Below are 22295 nucleotides of genomic sequence, written 5' to 3' on the forward strand. Positions count from 1 at the left end.
ATATTATATGTGATATATTATATATATATATATATATATATATATAATATTCATACATACAGGCATTAAGCTACACATGTCCTTTAATATCTAATTCGCTCTACCTCAGAGTTAATATATTCTCATATATGTTAACTGAAGCTGATTTTTTAACCTAGGAACCAAGAAATCACTGCACGTCCTAATTTGTGGGTTCCTAGGTTCGCGCCCGGGAACCGACGAAATTATTATCGACAAAAAATTCCCCTTCGGTTTACATATATGAAAATATATTAATTCTCAGGTAGAGCGAATTAGATATTAATAAAAGGACATTTGTAGCTTAATGCGTATATTATGAATCACGGTTATGTGAAGAGACATATATCTATGTATATATAATATATATATATGCTTATATGTCACTGAATAGCGCATGACAATATATTTAACCACGGCCACTGGAAAAATAAAAGTAGGAGTACCGATTGCTTCTTTCGTGTTATTTCAGCGCATTTTCGAGGTACAAGAACTGCAAGTGTTTTCATATCGGACAATCTCCGGGAAAGGAAGGAGACCAGAATTAGAAACAACATAGATACGTATAGTGTGAGAGCGGGAACAAATGTCGAAAGCTTTGTTGTTACACATTAATCATTCTAACCACATGATTCGTCGTGAGGGGGCAAAAATTGTTTTTATATTGTAATATAATATAACTCGTAGAAATATTATTGAAGCGCCTCAGCGGCGTGGTTGGTATGGTATTAGCGTCCCACCTCGGTGGTCGCGGGTTCGATTCTCGGCCATTCCTTTGAGGAGTGAGAGATGTATATTTCTGGTGATAGAAATTCACTCTCGATGTGGTTCGGAAGTCACGTAAAGCCGTTGATCCCGTTGCTGAATAACCACTGATGCCATGCAACGTAAAAGCACCATACAAACAAACAAACAAAATATTATTGAATCTGCTTTGATTAAATATCACGGTGACTTAATGAATGTAAGCCAGGGTATGTATGTACAAACTAGACCCATTTGTTGTTAACGAGATTTGTAAGGTTGTTTCTTTTTAATCACCTGTTGATCTGTTCTATACCTGCTGTGCTGGTTTTAACCAGACTTTGAATACTTGTTTCAATTTTTTTTCACCTTTTATGTTTACTTTGTTAAATCTTCTCTGTGTTTTTATTGTACCTCGAAATAACACGAAAGAAGCGCTCGGTTTTCTTCCTTTTATTTTCTCCGTGGCTCTCTCTCTCTCTCTCTTTCTCTCTATCTCTCTCTCTCTCTCTCTCGCTCTCTCTCTCTCTCTCTCTCTCCACTCTATATATATATAAGATATAATATATATATATATAGATATCAATATATATATATTATTTATATTATATATATATTTATATAATATATTATATAATATATCTATATATAATATATATAATATATACTATATATATATATATATATATATATATTATATATATATATATACATATACATACATATATAATGTGTATGTACTATTGTTTATATTACGTTGTTTTTTCCGGACACAAAATGAAAATTTATGACAATATTTTCAATAATGTAATTCCATGTCGGTCTGCTCGTCCATTCTCGGGTAATGAAAAACCAGTCTCCAAGGTGTAAAGTTTCCATGTATTAAATAAACAATCGAGAGACAATTCATCTCTCCTCTTCAACCATAGTTCAATCGCAGCCTCTAACGTCATCACTGAGCGGAGCGGCCTCGTCCTCACTCTGCACCAGGCGTCGGCAGACTGAAGTGAATCCGCGATCCGAGGGGCGAGGAGGATTCCGAGCGTCTATCTATGGGATACCGGAGTCGGAACGGAACCTGAACCGCCGGTCGTATCGTCTATGGGATCCCTTAACACCTTTCAGACCTTTTACTGTCAATTTCCGTTTCAGCGCTGAATGACCTCATAGGTCCCAACGCTTGGCCTTTGGCCTGAATTCTATATTAATTTCAGTTCTCAAAATGTTGGTATTGAGTTTATTGTTATCAAACATAATGTAAAACTATTTAGATATAAGAATGACTTATGCTTTACAGATGCCAGCTGTATTATGATATCTATGTGAGTGTCAGACTATAGAGTCAAGAGCTTTTCATTAAACAGAATATTTATATATTGATTAGAATCCAGAATGGCATTGCCAAAATGCACTACTTTCTTTTTCAGGTTGAGGGCCCACATGGAACAAGTATCTCGCCTCTTACCCTCAGTTCGGCCGAGGAAGAGAGGATGGATATACTTCGTTGCAATTGTCTGGATATGCATCCTTATCAACATACTTTCTATAAGCACCATTTTACAGCACCTCCATCTACCGCCTTTGTTCCAAACTCAGAAGTGGCCTAACTTCTCGCAGTCAGAAATCGACCGCTTGTCTGTCATGGGCCGGAGACTCTTCTTGCAAGAAGATGTCGGCGAACCCCAGGACAGAAACTTCACCATTCTAGCGTGGCTGTGTGGTCCATCAAATGAGAGGCGCTTCTTTTACCAGTATCAGGATACATGGCTGGATCCATTCCGTTCGTGCTCCGTCAGAAACTGCAACATCACCTACGATTCCTCTCTCGCTGACAAGGCCGATGCCATCTTGATTCACCTCCACACGATTCATGGCCCTTCTGCTATTCCGAATCGGACGAACTTCAAGCAGAGGTGGATCTGGTTGACTGATGAGAGTCCTATCCATACTTTCATGTTAGCAATGGACAAAAACCTCACCCATTATAATGGTTTTTTTAACTGGTCTATGAGTTACAGAATGGACAGTGATGTTCCCGTGCCATACGGTAGGACTATAAAGTTGACGGACACTGAGGCGTCTCTGTATAAAGAAGTGGATTATTTCTACCTGAAGCCAAATTTTACTGTTGTAATGGGTTCCAACTGTGGTGGGACCAATAGGCGATGGGAATACGTGAAAGAATTACAAAAGTATATGAAAGTAGATGTATATGGAAATTGTGGGACATTAAAATGCGCTGGACATTTTACTCGTAACTGTGATGCTTTGAATAGCTACAAGTTCTACCTTGCCTTCGAAAATTCCGATTGCAGGGAATATATCACTGAAAAAGTATGTCTATTTTCAATGTTGCTAAATGATCTCTTGATTTAACCCATATTCATTCATATCTCATTTTTATACTGTCGTAACCCTTATGCAGCAATTTGTCCTGTTCTGGTGCTTCTGTTGCTTATATGTCTGGTGTGAGATTAAATGACGTAAACATCATTTATGTTTTAGAGTGTTCCCATCTTTCGAAACCTTGCAGTGAAGTCAAGTGGCGATGAGGCAAGGACGAGTGTCTCAGAATTAATCTAATCTATCAGGTTTCAGGGACATAAGTACAACCCTCAGAGATCAGAGCCACACTTATGGTAAACTGATGTAAGCTGAAGCGCAGGCTAAGGCTAATGGATGTTAGCTTTTGCACATGAAACCAAATATGCTAAAAATATACAGTTACAAAAGAGGCGCTCCAGAACATGACAGAGAGAAGTTCAAGTTAAAGTACTGTGACCCTTTAAGGATTTCTTCGTGCGTCAGACTATGCTGTGGATTTTAAGATTTTCTTTCAGTGTGAAGCTATAGCTGTGGATATATTAGTCTCTTCTTCAAACAGCGCGTTTTGACACTTCATTCGTTTCTTTTCCAGGTCTGGTGGAATGCTTTTGGAAAAGGGTCAGTACCTGTCGTCATGGGAGGGAGAATAGAAACTTACCGGAAGATGCTTCCTCCCAATTCCTTCATCCACGTCGATGAATTCCAGTCCCCAGCGCACCTTGCAAATTACCTCATGTAAGTATGTGAATTCTTGTGAATGGTTCTCCCAGTCCAGAGGTTCACACAAGGCCTCTTATCACTGTGTGTTCGATGTGTTAACCTTATCACTGAAGGTTGGGGATGAAGGAAACACCGAAATATTAAAAGTAGGTTCTTAATGTCTAATGAAGTACACAATATCACAGAGGTGCAAAATAATGTGCAAGCAAGGAAAACAGAGCGGTGCCATACTGGCGAAACATGACTGCCAGACGGGCGAGATTCAGTCATTACATATCGTACATGACATTATGAGAATGAGATACATTAAATACATAGGGAGGCATATAAATGAACATGAAACATAAAGAATACATTACATATGCGTAAAGGTTCATATATTATAGTGAATGTTTCTTTCATTTACCTACACCTCCCTCTCCCTTCATGCTCGTAGTACTCTCTCGAGCGGACTCTTTCTCTGTGAGCCCTTGAGAACGACATGGCGACATTGGGGGAATATCTACTAAGGACTGCTTTTCCTGGTCCAAGCAAGGGACCACAGGGGAATGAGGGGATGGGTCCACACTAGGGGGTAGCACTGGGCGAAGGAAACGACGGTTTTGCCACCAGACACGACCACTAGGGAGACAAATTTCATAATCCCTTGACCTACCGAAACTCATGACCACCCCGACCTTGTCCCAGCAACGAGATGTCGGGTCTTGGATCCGTACATGCTGTCCAATAGTCAACCTGGTTAGGGGGCGGGCATGCTGATTGTACTGGGTCTTAACCTGTTCAGCACGGGTGGCAGCACGGCGGTCACAGTCCTTGGTCTTGACCTGCCACTCCTCTGAGAAGGACTCTGGGTGTGCAGGGATGCATGACCTAAGAGGTCGGCCATACAGGATCTGGGCGGGGGAGCGTCCTGTGAAATTGGGAGTATTCTGAAGCTCTAAAAGGCCTCGATCAAACTCTTCACAATCAATGTTGCCAGAGGGTACTGTTGTCAGGATGAGATGCTTGAATGACTTCACAGTGGCCTCGGCATGACCGTTTGATTGTGGATAATATGGGGAGGTTATCACATGTCGGACTCCCCATCGCTCCATGAAGTCCCGGAACTCGTTGCTGGTGAACTGTGGTCCTCCATCAGTCCTGAGGCGGAGGGAGACACCAACTTCCCAGAAGTAGCAGCAGAAGATCCTGATTGTATTAGAGGCGGTAGTATCACCTTTGCATTGGATAACTACAGGCCATCCTGAAAGTCGGTCAACTATGACAAGGAAGGCTTTTCCTGCGACGGTAAAGAAGTCTGCTGAAACAGATTCAAAAGGCCCTGTGGGGTTGTCGTCGTTCAATAATGGTTCCTGCTGCTGGGTTGGCTGGAATACCTGGCATGACTCACAAGCTCCAATTGTGTTGGCAATGTCTGAGTTGGTACCAGGCCAGAAAACACCCTGTCTTGCCCGGCGCTTCGTAGCTTCCACGCCCTTATGACTGTCATGTAGGTGGGACAATGTGCGGCGGTGGAGGGCAACAGGAACTATAACTCTTGCTCCATACAAAACGAAGTCACCATCAGCATAGAGCTCGTCCCGTATCTTCCAGTATGGGAGTAAGGAGTTGTGCAGATCATATTTATGTTGGAGGGGAATCCTGAGGTGACACAGTCGAGTAGGCGAGTGTAGACAGGGTCTGCTCTTGCTGCATCTCGTAGATCCTGAAGAGTCCTGTCGGCATCTTGAGCTGGAGACTTTCCTGAAAAGGTGACAGCATACACTGCCATGACTGTTCGTAGATGGTTGGTGGAAGGGGCACCTGCAATTTCGTCCTCTGGTGTGGGGTGGCTAACTGGGGCTCGAGACAAAGCATCAGGAATGTTCAGAGACTTGCCAGTACGCCGCACAGCTGTAAACAAATAAGGCAAAATTTTCTCCTTCAGACGCTGGAGGGGAGGATTCTCAATGGCGTCCAGTGATAGGTATGAGGGGGTGGTGATCCGTCATCAGAGTAAAATTCTGTAGACCAGCGAGATACAACCTACATTTTGACATTGGCCAAACCATGGCCAGCATCTCGTGCTCAATAGTGACATATCGTGTCTGCATCTGTAAGGAATCGAGAGCGACACTGAACTAAACGCAGGCGTCCACTATCATGGTCCTGCAAAAGGGCATCTCCAATACCATTAAGGTGTGAGGCATCTGTGTGGAGGACAACAGGCAGGTCTGGGTTGAAGACAGAGAGAACAGGTGGACGGAGGAGTGCTAGAGGAGTGCTAACTTGACGTGTTGAAAAGCCTCATCATGATCAGGGGTCCAAACAAACGTTCTCTTCGGGCTAATCAGAGGGCGTAGAGGCTGGGCTGTAGAGGCAATGTCAGAGGTGAACTCTGCCAATTGGTTGACCAGGCTCATGAATGATCTGAGGTCGGTCAGGTTAGTTGGAGTCGGGAAATCCCTGATGGCACTGACTTTTTCTTGATCAGCCAAAATGCCTTCTCCTGAGAGCGTGTATCCACAGAACTTGACAGTAGGTGCGGCAACCACAAACTTGTCTTTGTTGAGGGTAATCCCAAACTTGCGGCACCTGGTGAGCATCTCGTGGATATGGTAGAGGTGTGACTGGTAATCCTCGTCATGGAAAAGGATGTCATTGACGACCTTCACGCAGTTCTTGATTCCTTGAAGGGCCATGTCGCCTCGCAGACAGAATGCATCTCCAGTAGCTGCAAAGCCCATTGGTCCTCTGCAGTGTTTGAACTGACCATACGGCGTAATAAAGGTAGTCAAATGCTGATCCTCTTCGGCAAATTCCATTTGCCAGTACCCACAGAGGGCATCAGCTTTAGTGAAAAACCAAGCCTTCGGGTCCACACTACGAATAGCAGTGAAGGGTGTGGGTGAAGGGTGGGCTGGGTGGGAAACTTGGCTATTCAGTTTGGAGAGGTCAACGGTGATGCGTACTCTGTGATGTTCTTGGTGACGACTACGAGAGGGTGACACCATTCTGAAGGGTCATCTCTGGCGGGTTTGATTATTCCCTGGGAAACTTATGGATTCAAGCTCCTCCTTGACCTGGTCCCTGAAGGTGAGGGGAATCTGTTTTGGGGTGTGAATGGCAAAGGGCACAGCACCATCCTTGAGATGAATCCTCACGGGAGAACCAACCATGGGCTTGAGAGGCGCTGACTTCAAGTCTTCTTTGGAAACCAAGACATCTGCAAATTCCCGGAGGAAATATTCCTTGGTGACCGAAGGCGACGTGGTGGCTGAAATAGGTAGCTCCTTGCATCTATTGACATGTCTGACTTCAGCAATGGGCTTAGGAAAATCCAGAGATATTATGGCCAACTCTTGACAATGTGCATATGACAGAAGTGGAGTCTGGACATTCTCATGGACATGAATCCTAGCAGAACAAGACTGCTTCCCTAAGGTGAGAGTAGCCTGGAACATACCAAGAGCAGGCGCCATTTTGGACCCATCCGCAGTAAACTTTGTAGTCGGCGGAGGAGGTTGAAGGCTGCTCCTGGGGATGCCTAAACTCTCTAGGTGTCGCTGGCCAATAATGGTGACATCAGCACCTGTGTCTGGTAACATCTGTAGGTGAGAGTTTATGTCGCCATATGACAGAAAAACACAGATGGGTTGGGGTGTCTTCGGTGCTGTGGAAGAAGGGTATCCTAGACGACGGCAGCTGTTCTGACGTCCATCTTGGGTCTTGCTGGAGCGGGTGGTAGTGTTGCTTGGAGATTCATCCTGGTTCTTCCTCTTCTTCTCTCTGCAACACTTATCAAAGTGTCCAATGCGGTGGCAAAGGCGGCACTGGGCTTTGCTGGCACAGCATTTAATTGTCCTGGACCAATGACCAAGGCAGCCACAGCTTTTGCAGGTACTGTTAGTAGCAGGGCACACATTAGGGCCGTGCTGTCAAGCACAGGACTGGCATAAAGCAGCTGGTGCCAAAGTCATTTTTGAAGGTAAGGTTTCACTTGTCCTTTTCTTCTTACCCTTTTTGTAGGCAGAAACGGCACGCAACTGGTTAGGTGGGGCACATATGGCAGAAGTTCCATTCTTAGCTGCTTCATATGACCGGCAGGTCGTAATGACATCTTGTAATGAGGAGGCGGCGTCCAAGGAGATTATTTTCTGTACTAACTCTGCATCTTAGATGCCCATTAAAATTATCATTTTCAACTGGGTTTCCTCACATGCAGCTGCGTTCCCCGGGCACAAGTCGACTTCCTCTGCGATGCATCGAAGCCTTACGTAGAAGTCAGCAAAAGATTCTCCTTCCATCTGCTTGCAACTAAGCAATTCCCTACGGCGAAGAACTTCGTTGCGTAGACCCTTTATGTGAGACTGCAGGGCATTCAACACTTCGTCTACAGACTTATCTGTGGAAGGTGAGATCTGCAAGGTGTGTTACAACACGCGTTGAGTTTCAAGGGCTAGGCACATTCGCAACTGGATCATCTGTTTCTCCCTAGGAAGCTTGAAAAGGTCAACCATAATGGCATAATCATCCCACCAGCGTCTCCATTCTCTAAACATTTGGAAAGTTGCATCAACCATAAGCGGGGGCGGCATTTGTGCAGTCGCTTTTTGTGGTGGGGGAAGAGATGGTTGACTGGAGGAGGAGGTACCCATCTCTGTATCTGGTATGGCGTTTTCTGAGTGGAAGGGTTGGGCAGATGAGAGCACCTAGATAAGGGCAGTAAATCTTGCATTTTCCTCATCTCTACGCATGTTTTCCTCTCTTCTGCGTAATTTCTCTTGCGCTCTTTTGTCTTGTTCTTCATGTCTTCTTTGTTCTCTTCTTTCTTCATCTTCACGTCTTCTTTGTTCTCTTCTTTCTTCATCTTCACATCGTCTTTTCTCTTATTCATACCAGCGAGATTCTTCTAAAAACTTGGTAAGTTGAAGGAAATCTGTCGCAGTCGGTTGGGTGGAGGGGACGGGCTGGTAGTGAGGGCGAAGGAGTGGTGGATAGGGGGAGGAGGGTGGTGTCGTCTTGGCGATCTCCTCTCCCACGGTGTTACCACTGCATGCATACGCTCCCACACTACTGGCATTTAAGAGTCCTTGGTCACTGGTGGCTTTTGGTTGGCCTACGAAATCTTCTAACTCATCCATTACATGTAATGTGCAATGAATGACAAGTATTAATTCCTCCTTATAAAATTATGGTTTGAATAAGAGTTATTAGATCAGTGAGTGAGTGTGTGCATACGTTTGTGCGAGTCTGCTCTGCATGGAGATGGATGGTCAGTCAGTAACCTGGAAGCAATAAAGGGAACCGGATGTATGGGTATCCGCTCTCAATGAGGGCAGCAGAAAGGGTTTTGCATGTCACAAAAAATTACGTGAAATGCATTAAATAAGGCACTTGAACGGCAAGACACTTAGCACAACACTTCACTCATTAACCACTGATCACTATACACTTGCAGCATAATAAATTCAGATAAGATGCTGGGCGAAGGCGACAAACAGAAGATAGCGTCGGTGATTAATGGCAGCAGAAGACGTACTTGCAGGAAAATCCTCTTGAAATAAAAACTGCACTGACACTTCAGTTCACTGCGCCATGTGTGTGTTCGATGTGTTATCCTTATCACTGAAGGTTGGGGATGAAGGAAACACCAAAATATTAAAAATAGGTTCTTAATGTCTAATGAAGTACACAAAATCACAGAGGTGCAAAATAATGTGCAAGCAAGGAAAACAGAGCGGTGCCGTACTGGCGAAACATGACTGCCAGACGGGCGAGATTCAGTCATTACATATCGTACATGACATATGAGAATGAGATACATTAAATACATAGGGAGGCATATAAATGAACATGAAATATAAAGAATACATTACATATGCGTAAAGGTTCATATGTTATAGTGGATGTTTCTTTCATTTACCTACAATCACCATCTTAGTTTTTGAGATTCATTCATTTCCAGCCTCTGAACTCTCACCAACCTTCAGTCCCTCAGTATTCCACAGGTGCTGTTGAGTTCCAGCAACGCCATATTTTAATTGCATTCTTTTCTTAACTTATATATGATGGACAACAAAGATGGTATGACAGGTTTCCAAAGAGAATATTGAAGGTGACTCCAAGCCCCTAACTCTTTAATTCACATTTATCAATTATTAGTTATTACATTCTGTTGTTGTAACTGCTACAACTGTGTCTGTGAGCAGAGACATCACAGCTACATCCGACTTGTTACGCCGATAAAGCTTTTTACATTAAGCCACCGTTGTGTAGTACAAACCCTTGCCCTAGGGATGTGGCCTGCAGTTGTGGAGTGGAGTTGAAGGGGATCAGAGGTCTCATGTGGATTTCTGAACTCATTACTATTCAGCAAAGATGAAACCTGGCTAGAATGTCTACGAAATCAGGGTTTGTTGGAGTTTACAAGGTGTTGGTGCCTAGGATTTTCTTGGCGATTGGTCATTTTAGACTAAGCCAGCCTTATGCATCATGGACCCTCACCCTTAAGTTTGGTAAAGTATTCACAGGACATATGCTGAAAGTTTTAGCTCATCCTATTTTTATCTACAGGTCCCCGTAGGGCGGGTAGTGCCATCAGTGGACCTCATGTAGTGCACTGCAGGCATTACTTAAGGTTCTTTGCAGCGTGCCTTAGGTCCCAGGCTGCAACCACTTTCGTTCCTTTTACTGTACCTCCTTTTATATTTTCTTCCCTCATCTTACTTTTCACCCTCTCCTGACACTTGATTCATAGTGCAACTGCTTTGAGGTTTTCCTCCTGTTACACCTTTCAAACCTTTTACTGTCAATTTCCATTTCAGCCCTGAATAATCTCATAGGTCCCAGTGCTTGGCCTAAATTATATATTCAACTTCATCTGCTGGTAAATGTTCATAAACCAAGAGGAAGGTTTTCCTGATGGAAAGACTGGGGTCACACTCAGAGTTTATCTGAAAGGTATAAAGAGGCACTGCTTCAAGCTATCTTTTGTCCACAACAGGTCTGTGTCAGAGGACGCCTCGAGATACATGGAGTACCACGCGTGGCGTTCCCAATTCCGGGTGGTGAACGAGCATGGGTACTTCGGGGCACCCATATTCCACTACTGCCGTATTTGCGAAGCCCTCAACTACAATGACCCTGCACCCAAAGAATACCACAACATGGAAGTCTTCTGGAATGTGAATACTGACTGTTACAAGGCAACGTGGATGGACAGGATGAAAAGCAACGCCACACTTGTGTAGACCTTGAAGAAGCGGTCGCTATTTGGTGGGAAATTCAGTTTCCAGGTTTTGATTTTTGTCGGGTGGCATCTGAACGTTCACGTGACCCTGTGGACTTATGATGTCATACTTGAAGCTATAGACCGTTTGTTTGTTCATTTCATCACTGTGCACATGTATGGTATATGCAACGCAGTTAGTTTTGCAGAAAGTATGAATATTATGCCAATAATCTGTATTAATCCAATAAACTGTGACCTGTTCTTTATGCATTTAGGCCTCAAATGTTTTATTTCTTAATGTCACACTCAAAATCGATGTATCCAATCAGCAAAATGTATAAAATTTGACAATATATCCCACAAATACTCTATAATAGAGATTTGCTATTAGATTGCAACACTTCTTCAGCAAGAATTTCGAATACAGCATGAGACTAAGCCTCAGTGGCGTGATCGGTATGGTATTGACCTGCCACCTCGGCGGGCCGCGAATTCGATTCTCGGGCATTCCATTTAGGAGTGAGAGATGTGTATTTCTGGTGATAGAAGCTCACTCTCGACGTGGTTCGGAAGTCACGTAAAGCCGTTGGTCCCGTTGCTTGATAACCACTGGATCCCTGCAGCGTAAAAACACCATACAAAAAAACAATGTAAGAAACCAAACTATATAGATGTGTTCATTTTTTGCGAAATGTGAATAAAAAGGAAACGGATTTTCACAAAACGTAACCCACAGTTTTTTTTTTTTTTTTTTTTTTTTTAGATGATTTTGCTTCTTGGAAATATTTTGCAGAATCTGGGACTCCAGAATCTTGCCGAAGTGACGATAGGTTCAAATTCTGTGGTTAAACTGATCGTTTTCCGTCGTCTATCTTGACTTGGCTGCTACTAGAACCAGGGTCAGTGACGTGGCATCTTACCTTGAAGAAATCGGTCGCACTGTTGAATTACAGGACAGTAAAGCCCTAGACTCATTGGCAGGAGATATGGGATCTCTGTTGACTTCCTTATTATTCTTATAGAAAACTACGAAGCATCACAGTTTGGTTCAAAGGACTGATATGCAAAGAAGACTATATTTATTAACATAAGTCTAAGTAATAATAAGATTTTGTTCTGTTCAGATAATGATTCCTGTAACCGTACTCTCTTGTATTATGAGCTCTTATTATTCCACATCTTTACAAAATCTAAATCTTTCTGCGAGAAAAAACGAGCACAGATTCGATGAACGCAATTGTAATGTGCCAAACGTCCTCTTCAGTCAAAAAAATTGAAAATTATCATACCGTTGATTGGCTTGGCGTCCCAAGATGGTACTAGCATCAAATGAGTACTACCTGAATAAGAGGGAGTTTTAGTAACTCTTCATTGAAGATACGTAAGTCTAGCCTCTACTTATCATTCTTGAGTATTTTGCACATTTCGTGGTGCAGAACATAGTATTGTTAAATTGACTAACCTTGGTTCGTAGTGCTTTATGTAATGTTATGGTATTTTTTTGACAATTATTTGACCACGTTTAATACCTCTATCTAACTGTCATTGTATAGCTGCTCTCCATACTGAGAAGACGTGATGTCTCTAAGCTGTAAATGGGATATGTGTCTTCCACGAATTATTAATATAAAATTTAACTTAGCTTTTTGGTTTGTGGTTGTCAAAGATAAATTGGGGGGAGTCTATGGAGGAATTCCGGTAACAGTCAGTTGACTAACAGGTAGTACAACTGAGACGTAATAAGACCTGTCCTCTGCAACGAGAGAGAGAGAGAGAGAGAGGACTACTTAGAAAACCCACATTGATTTTATAATTGTCGAGTCAATAAACTCAGCTTCTATTTCAACTGCTCCTCAAGATGTCTCTCACTCGAGATGGAAGCTCACACTTGACAGCCAAGCTGAAATTATGCCCTAATTGTCAGTGAAGTGGAAAAGAAAATTGATTCCTTAGCCAAATTCTTACTTTTCAGTAGTATTATTGATTTATTTCTCTTTACATTCGTTTATTTATTAATTTTTGAATTGATTGCGTATTTCTATAATAATTCATTTATTCATAAATGAACCTGCTGCGCGTAATGCCCTCAAACATTCTCTGTTTTTAGTTGTGTTTGTTGAGAAACTAAGTTATGTCTCTAACTGGTTTTGGATATCTGTTTAGGATTTCTTGATTGTCTCTAAATTCACCCAACGTTCTAGATCTTTAGTGTATGGGCTCAGAAACCAGTTTTCGTTTTCCATATATATTTTTACTTCTTAAAGGACTGTTGGAAAATGACACAAGCTAGGCTAGACCTATGGCGCTTAGACTACCCTTGTTTAAGCCAAATCAACGAAAAGTTAGGTACCTTCTTTGGGCATAACTTTCGAGATAATAAATAAAATCACGAAATTGATAGTGCAATCGCACACAGGATGTCCATGACTGGAAAACTATCGATGCTCATTTGCTGTGGGAGACGATTCAAGCCCACTTCCGGCTGCTGACTGCATTGATCAGTTCTTTGGCCACGTGAACCAAACGCCGAATACCAAGCAGGCCATTTGGAATCTCGGCAATGGCAGCAATCAAATCTACACAAAAGAGAGAGAAGGTCGTATTTTCAGGGAGACTGCAATTTGCCCTGGATTGCTACGCAAAATCAGGTTTCCCTCACACAGTCCTAGAACTAACTTCGCCTTCACAACAATACAGAGTCATTTTGTGGCATGACGATCAGATTGCGCCTAATTCTCTTTTATCTGAACACTGGGAATGATTATCCATAAAATAGACCGCGACTTCCAAGCACAATGATCAAGGACAACACTATATATATATATATATATATATATATATATATATATATATATATATATATATATATATATATATATATATGTTAAGTTTCAATATGTTCCCTTAATAGTTTTTTTTTTTTTTCGTGTAACCCTTTCGTAACATCGATACACCTACTGGTCCCAAGATAAGTACGTAGAATTTTCGTCCGTTTTGATACCATTGGTCCACCTGTTTCATTCAGGAAAACAGAAACACGTCGTTGTAAAAGTATGAAATGAGGTGTGAGAGATAGCACGTCCTACGAGGCTCGACTAATGGACGGTGGAGTGAGTCTTTATTCAAACGGCGTAACCCCGGTCTAGGTCTAGCCGCGGCCGTAACTAGAGTCTATTACGTTCATCCTGACTCTGGATAAATGACCACTTGACCTTGGTAACGATGCCTCATGCAATAACTTATGATTACCACAGCTTCATTGTACCCCTATGATTGCATGAGATTGAGCTCAAAGAGGAATACGAAGTAATGATCCTGAGACTCAGTTGAGTCTTTGTCTGCCTGAAGTTTGGTTTTGCACTTCTGACTAAAATTTGGTGTTTATATTGTTTCATCTTATCCTTAAATTATGGAAACGAAATTCAATACTTGTAAGTTTCACCTAATACACTCAGACAAATCATAGCCAGAGAGAGAGAGAGAGAGAGAGAGAGAGAGAGAGAGAGAGAGAAATAAAACAGGTTAATTTATAAATCCAATGATCGTGACTGAAAAGCGTAACGTAGCCTACGGAACAGAATATGACATCAAAGGTAAAATAGATAAATATGAGGTATAAAGAAAGGATTGATTGACTAGTTTAGGGTTTCTAAAAACTGGGCGTTGCAACGTGTAGGTTATTGACGCCGTATAAAGAGAGGAAGAGGAAATTAAGGATATGGCGAGGCCGAGAGTAATTCTTTTCGGTAAATGTCATTTAGACCGTGCGTATTTCTATAGCTATCTTTCTTTCACTCATTTATACTGTCATTCTGTAATCAATCACATTTTATCCTTCCCCGTTTTAAAAGACACCATATTTTAACGATGAAATAAAAATTTCAAGTGACCTGCTTCAGTCGTAAAGGGCTGCTATTGTATAATGATACCGATGTAAGGGTTAGCTAGGCCCATACGATTAACTTATCTTCTTTCAGATAAGAGAGAGAGAGAGAACAGCTAGATTCATACGTTCCTTCGTGTTCTAATGACACAACACAACTCTCTCTCTCTCTCTCTCTCTCTCTCTCTCTCTCTCTCTCTCTCTCTCTCTCTCTCTCTCTCTTCTCCTCTCTTCTCTCTCTCGTCTCTCTCTGGCTATCACTAAAGCCTTCCTCTCCTCTCTCTCTCTCTCTCTCAGAAGAGCAGTTCACTCGACGATCATCAGAGTATCTACGTCCAGTATAAGTCTAGAACTCAGAGTGACGGCAGTCGAAGTCGAGCATTGGACCTCTCCCCTTATTATCCGTCGGAATATTTCGAAGGACTGACTTGCATACATTATCTTCTCTTATCTCTTGGACTTCAAAAGGAAAACTCGGGAAGAAATAACGAAGCGTTTTCTTCACTTTACGATAGAGACCCGAGATTCGACCTGTCAAGGTAATGAAGTATATATTTTCCTTGTATTCGTATATAATACGTATATCTTTGGATGCTTGGCCCCTTTGGTGGACGTGTTCTATATGAATAGGGTTCATCTTCTGAATAATAATAATAAAATAATGAATAATAAAATAATAATATAATAATAATAATAATAATAATCATAATAATAATAATATTAATAATAATAATAATAATAATAATAATAATATATAATAATAATATAATAATAATAATAATAATAATAATAATAATAATAATAATAATTACATTGAATGAGTAGGATCACCGTGACACTTTGATGCTTAGTTTTGCACATTTATTCTTCTTCTTATATCATCATCTTCGTACATTCATTACTTTTCACGTATACCTCTGTCATCACGGTTATTTTTCCGTGTCGATTCAGCCTTGTTTTTTTTTTTTTTTTCTTTGTTTCTTGCTGCACCCTCGTTTTAACTGCTGATGTGTGTTCTTGTTTCTATGTATGGGACAGTTGTGTAAGAGTGCGCATTTTCAGTCTGCTTCCTACCTTTTATAGCTGTTGCGTTTTTTATTTATTTATTATTTATTTATTTATTTATTTATTTATTTATTGATATGGTGTCTCCAGTGCATTTTCCTTGTACGTGTATATTGTATATTGCCGAGATCTGAAATAAAGTATTATAGATAGCATTGTGAAGAGGTGAATCAGCCGTCTTAAACTGGTCTTTGGTGAGAACTAAGGATACCGAATGAGCGCTGTCTAGATGAGATTGGTGTGTATAATGGGAGGAGGGTGATATATGGCCTTATGGCCTTCACTATCATAGTTATGACCTACCAAAGTAGTGTAACTGTCAGGTGCTTTATCCATTGCTGAAGTTCTCAAGACCCACAAACAGATTTAATGTAGAATGCGCGAAGGTTTGTTGGTCTTTTTGCCACAGACACGCAGAGATATATGCAGTACTTGTTAAAGACATTTTTTCCACACCCACCAGACATGAGCAACCTGAAGGGTCTGGAGCAGGTCGCATTGTCTCCCAAGGAGAACGACGAGGTCTACGAGCTCCTGAGGGATGCCTACGTGCCCAGGGAACCCGTGGTATGTCAGATCCTTAAGCATTCTCATCCTGCCTCTTTGTATTCCTCAATGCCTTTAGACTTAAAGCCTCCAAGAGGTATTTTCCGCATGGGGGTAGTGCCGCCAGGGCACCTCATGCAGTGCACTGTAGGCATTGCTTACGTTTCCTTGCAGCGTCCCCTCGGCCTCTAACTGCAACACTTTTTATTCCTTTTACTGTGTCTCCGTTCATTATAATATTCCACCCTCTCCTAACAACTTTCAAATAATGCAACTGCGAGGTCATTCTGTGAATATCCCTCTCAGAGGTGGTCCCATTGCTTGACCATTGGCCTAAATTCTATACTCTATTCTATTTATTATATTCCAAGAGATATAAGTGATGATTCACGCGTGGGCTATTCCGCAGTGCATAGGCCTACGCGCCAGCTACGACGAATTGAAGCCGTTGTTCGAATCCCTGGTCCCGCACACGCTGACGAGCGGAGCGAGCATCGGCCTAAGAGAGGCCTCTTCCGGCAAGGTCGTCGCCTACATGCTCAACCTCGTCATCGATTCGCCTGATTTTGAGCTCTTCCAAAAAGGAGGGCTCGGCTCTGAGAAGGTGAGAGGGGTAATGGGTCTTCTGTCTTTGCAGCGTTATACTGTCTAAGGTCTAGAGAGTAGGTATAGGCCTTTACTCTGTAGACCTTGATACTATCAGGTAATTTTGATTTAAAGACTTACGCAAATCCGTATGTCGGTCTAGCTCTTTTTTGAGTTTAGCATTTTTTTTTAATTTCACACTGTGATGCTTATACGATTCCATCAGAATTATTAATTTCTTGCATTTTACGTACTTCCTGCACTGTAACTCTTCTCAGTTCTACTCACATTTATAGGTCACACTACTGATAATATTGTAATCATTTTTGCGCTTCCTTTCACAATAAAAAATAAAGATTCACCATAAATCGGTGTTGAACTTTATTTATCAGGGAGTTACTGTTCTTATCAATAAAAGTCTAGTTCTTCGCCAAGCCTGCCAGTTATACTTTCCCTAACTGCAAACGCTGTTACATCATGTACTGTACACTGAAAGTAATACATTTGATGTATATGTGTTTGTCTATGCATATAAAAACATGCACAGTATATGCAAACATTTCATTGTGTAGTATATTTACAATTAAATCCCCATTAATCGATCATTTATGATATAACCTTGTAATCTAAGTAGTTAGCCTCCTCTCTCCTGACATTTTTGCATAATTTGCAACATAAAGATACATTTTCTCTTTTGTTGACAAGATTTCTTTGATTACGCCGGTTAGAGTGCAACTAGTCCCACACTTTCAGGCTGACCTATACTCCAAGTTGATGCAAGACTTCTGCGCAGGCGTCGATGTGTTCAATGGCGGCCAGTTCAAGAAGAACTTGGAGTTGCTGCTCCTCTGCGTCCATCCCAGTTACGGGGGAAGGGGAATAGCAGCTGAATTGATAAAGGCAAGTACTACGGGTTGCTATATATGCACCCTCTCTTAGCGATTATGTCATAGTGCAACCAAAGAGTATAGAGAATTATGCTCTTTGGTGTAACTGCGAGGTTTGCCTCCTGTTGCACCTTTCAATCCACCTACTCTCAATTTCCTTTCCTGCGCTGAATGACCTCAAAAGTCCCAGTGCTTGGCCTTTGACCTCTATATATATTCCATTCCATTTTAAATATGATAGTAAACTAATTCGAAAATTCTCTGAATCTGTAAGTAATCGCAAAACCATTGTTACTTAGAATTCATTGTAGAAAATTACTCCGGTAGAAGGCTTGCCTCTCTTTATCATAGCATAAGAAAGGTTTAAAAATGCCTGACCTTTTCAGTTTCAAAAACAAACACACTAGTATCTAATTTCCATCTCTGAAACACTTTCATTGGACAAAAAACAGTTGCAGGCACACTATACAGTTCGTGTTAGGCGCAGAGGTATATAACTATACTAGTTTTATTAGCTTTTCTTTTTTGTATTGTTAATCTATTATTCCAAATGAGAATGACTTCCATTGTTATTTTGCTGTGTCTCTCTTTTCTAAGATTTTGAGTCTTTTTAGCTTTTTTCTTTAGGACTTCTAATTCAAGACCCTTTCCTGCAATAAATACTTCAAATAAATCTTTGCAATTATACACGTTAATATCATAATTTATTATGATTTTTTATCAAAATTGCTTCTGTTTCTAATTCACCGCCACCCCCTCACGAATTAATGTGTTACGTCTATCCTTATTTTTTCAAAATATTAACATGGAACGCCCTTAACTCTCAATTTGACTGAGATGTAACCGAGGAAGATAGACCCTGACTCCGTCCACTTTATCTTGTGCTAGGTATAAAGGTGAGTTTACACTAGTCTTCACCACATGCTGCATATATAAGACTAATCAACAACTCCTCCTAAATTCTTGTTACCCCCACCTACTGGACTGCTCATGAAGACTCACGCCACACCACTAACTAACCGCAATGAGCAGCCCAGTAGGCAGGGCTGACAAGAATTTGGGAGGAGTTGGTGATGAGTCTTACGTATGTAGCGTGCAGTAAAGCCTAGTGTAGACTCACCCAAAAATCTTGTGCTTGTTGTTCCCCAGATGAGCGAGAACAAAGGTCGAGCGATGGGCTGTGACATCGCCACTATCCAGGCTGTAAACGTCATCACGGACCACATAGCCAGGAAGCTGGGTTACCAGGAGATCTGCAGGATCGACATGAAGGAACGCACGAAGGAGAACGGTGAGGCTCTGGTCGATATGGAGCTCATGGAAGCCAATGGCACCACACACCTCATTTACCTGTCCAAGAGACTCTGAGAGAAAGAAAGATGAAAGGGTTTTGAAGCAACTTACGTTATGCATGGAGATGAGACTAAATGCAACGGATAGTAAATAAATAAGTGACAATATTATCTTACGCCATTGAAAGACGAAGATGGCAGACAGACTTAGAGAGTAGTGTGTGTGTGTGTGTACGATGTGTGTTTACATTGTTTAAACGAGGTGAATATGGTTCATTCAATATATTTCATATGTAAAACGAGGTTTATCCACCTCGGTTTTCTAATCAAATCAAGAGCTGTGGAGTTTTTACATTGTTTTATTGCTACCTGAATAATGATCATTGTTACCTAACCTAACGTAGGGAGCAGCTTCTGCTAATCTGAGTTAGGGCCCTGGGGTGGGGAGGTGGGGTCAAGTCCTTCAATCCCTGCACTGGTTAGTAAGTTTAATTTTTTTTAATTACTATTATGGCTAATGCAAGGCAGAGATATGAGAGATCTTAAACAGTACAAGCGTGATGAGAAATAAAAAGACTAGGAACGCAAGTCAATACTAATACTACATGCACAACATATAGTGGAGTACATAGGCCTACGTGTTTGGGTTAGCAAACCCCAAACCACGAAGTTCTACTGTACTGTACTGTACTTCCTACAGCCTGAATGAAGTAAATTTTAGGGAAAGAGAAGTTACTAAGAGTAGGTAAGCGTGATTCTGAAAAAAAAAATAGATAAAATAAAACCTGGGAAAGTAATCATTCTCTGATGTTATATGTGAAAAACCAAAGGAACAGTACCCCTTAATGTTTAGCAGGTAATATAGCAGTCACACATCCCAGTTCAGATGTTCTTGATGCATTATCCAGGTATAAAATGCCTAAATAATTGTTGTAAAATTGTGAAGACTAGGAAGAAATGGTTTCAGAATCATCATCTGCATTTATTAGCAACTAAGTTGAGAGTAAAACTACATAGTGAAGGACATCCATGCAACCGAAATCAAATTTTGTCACCTAGGCTGATAAAATAACTTGTACCTTTTCAGTATTTCACACACTATGCTTCAATCTTTGTCTGGGTCCAGATGTTTTTACAGGCATAAGTGATCGACTAAGTTGCAGTATTATCCTGGCTCCAGTACCAAACTTCAATGCATCTATAACATTGGAAGTCCACCTTTTACTTCGAAGAAGTAATTTACTCCCTCTACATCTCTTTGGTAAAAAGTTTGGTTTCTGCTAAGCTTTATTTACATACTTTCGTTTTACGTAACCTGAGAATGAGAGTTATTAAATGTAAAATTCTAAATTAAGGGCCGTGCCACCAAAGTCTAAGAGCAGTTTACGTCAGAGATATTCCACAGCCTTACATGACAGCTTTTGAAATATGAGTAGTCTATGTTCTCTGGCGACCCCACCCCCCTTCTTTTAATTATCCTATTCTGTTTTCCTCTTCTTGGGAACTTGAGGAAAGAAGAATGTACAGAGAGAACAGCAGTCGACTGTGTAGAATTCGTCCCAACATAAGGTGAACCTGACAACCTTCAACCTCCAGAACGTTCTAGGAATGAATAGTAATAATTTCACCTCTTACACACACACACACACACACACACACACACACACACACACACACACACACACATATATATATATATATATATATATATATATATATATATATATATATAGATATATATATATAATATTATTATTATTATATATATATAATATATTATATATTTAATATATATAATATATATTATATATATATGTGAAGAAGCCAGGTACTATGTCGTACCTCTAAGTAAATGGGGATACAATCCACAATGAAGTAAATTCCTCTTGTAATTTAAAATATATAGTTCTTGTATAGGATTAGAGCTTTCGACCATCAACTGTGGTCTTGTTCTTGAGGTGACATATCACACTTTAGTGAACAAGACCACAGTTTGATGGTCGAAAGCTCTAATCCTATACAAGAACTAATATATTTATTTACAGGAATTTACTTCATTGTGGATTGTATCCCCATATAATTATATATATATATATATATTATATATATATCTATATATTATATAATATATATTATATATATATATATATGATGTTGTGTGTGTGTGTGTGTGTGTGTGTTTGTGTGTTGTGTGTGTGTGTGTGTTTGTGTGTGTCTCAAAGTTTCCACATCATTTCAATTCATATAGGAACTTATCAAATATTCTGGGGGCCGTATTCTTTAAATGTATTTTGTTTAATACCTAACCATCAATACTGTGGTGAATGCATTGTGGGTTAACATCGTAGTGTTGACACTGAAACTAACTTCAGGTCAGGTTCTTCTGGGAAAAAAGTGCGTTTACGTCTCTCGTGACGTAATGTCAAGGACATTATTTCTCTATCTTTCGTTTTGAGAAAGTTGAGTCAGGAGTGTTGTCAGCTTTAAATTTAGTATTGCCATAGTGTTCAGTGAAGAAAGACTACCCTAGACCCCCCTAAATATAGCAAATAGCAAGAGTGTCTCTCTATGATGCATACTAGCTTTTGTGCTTCAAGAAGTTCTCTTGTTTACAAAGTAAAATTAGGTGAAATTCTGTCAATAAACTGCTGAATGCTAACTTAAAGACTAAATAGAAGGTAAGCCGTGAGTGTAGAACATTGGTTCATGTACTGTAATGCATAGTTATCACAACTCGAGTATTTAAGTAGGAAGTTATTTTGATCCAGATGAGTTTGATATGATTATTCTGTGTTTGGGGACCTATTCTAAATGGTTAGTGGTCTAATTACACATGCTAATATGTTTTGATTGTTTCAAATACAAGGGACCAAATGAAGGTTGATAAGAAGTCCTAAATAATTATCGCTGTGTTCAGCTCACAAGATGAGGTATTAATGTTCCATTCTCAAACTGGACAAAGAGGGAAGAGTTAATGTGCTTCCTGGAATCCAGTATTCCTCTGCTGAACGTAGCAG

At 40.7% G+C, this 22295-nt stretch overlaps 2 protein-coding genes across 3 annotated transcripts in view; both read left to right on the plus strand.

The window, feature by feature from the left end:
• Positions 1-11290, plus strand: part of LOC135201584 (4-galactosyl-N-acetylglucosaminide 3-alpha-L-fucosyltransferase FUT6-like) — a 15514-nt gene extending 4224 nt beyond the window's left edge. For both annotated transcript variants that reach the window (XM_064230614.1, XM_064230615.1), the window contains exons 3-5: positions 2190-3096; positions 3680-3822; positions 10793-11290. In XM_064230614.1, the coding sequence (XP_064086684.1) occupies positions 2190-3096; positions 3680-3822; positions 10793-11039 (1297 nt within the window). In that variant the 3' untranslated portion in view covers positions 11040-11290. The remainder of the gene's footprint in view (positions 1-2189; positions 3097-3679; positions 3823-10792) is intronic.
• Positions 11291-15214: 3924 nt separating this feature from the next.
• Positions 15215-19628, plus strand: LOC135201585 (uncharacterized). Its single transcript, XM_064230616.1, has 5 exons — positions 15215-15442; positions 16432-16535; positions 16924-17118; positions 17853-17999; positions 19136-19628. Exons 2-5 carry the CDS (start codon positions 16434-16436, stop codon positions 19352-19354), a joined length of 663 nt encoding a protein of 220 aa, XP_064086686.1. The 5' UTR covers positions 15215-15442; positions 16432-16433; the 3' UTR covers positions 19355-19628.
• The last annotated feature ends 2667 nt before the right edge of the window (positions 19629-22295 follow it).

This window comes from Macrobrachium nipponense, chromosome 28 (assembly GCF_015104395.2).
Source record: "Macrobrachium nipponense isolate FS-2020 chromosome 28, ASM1510439v2, whole genome shotgun sequence".
NCBI lineage: Eukaryota > Metazoa > Arthropoda > Malacostraca > Decapoda > Palaemonidae > Macrobrachium > Macrobrachium nipponense.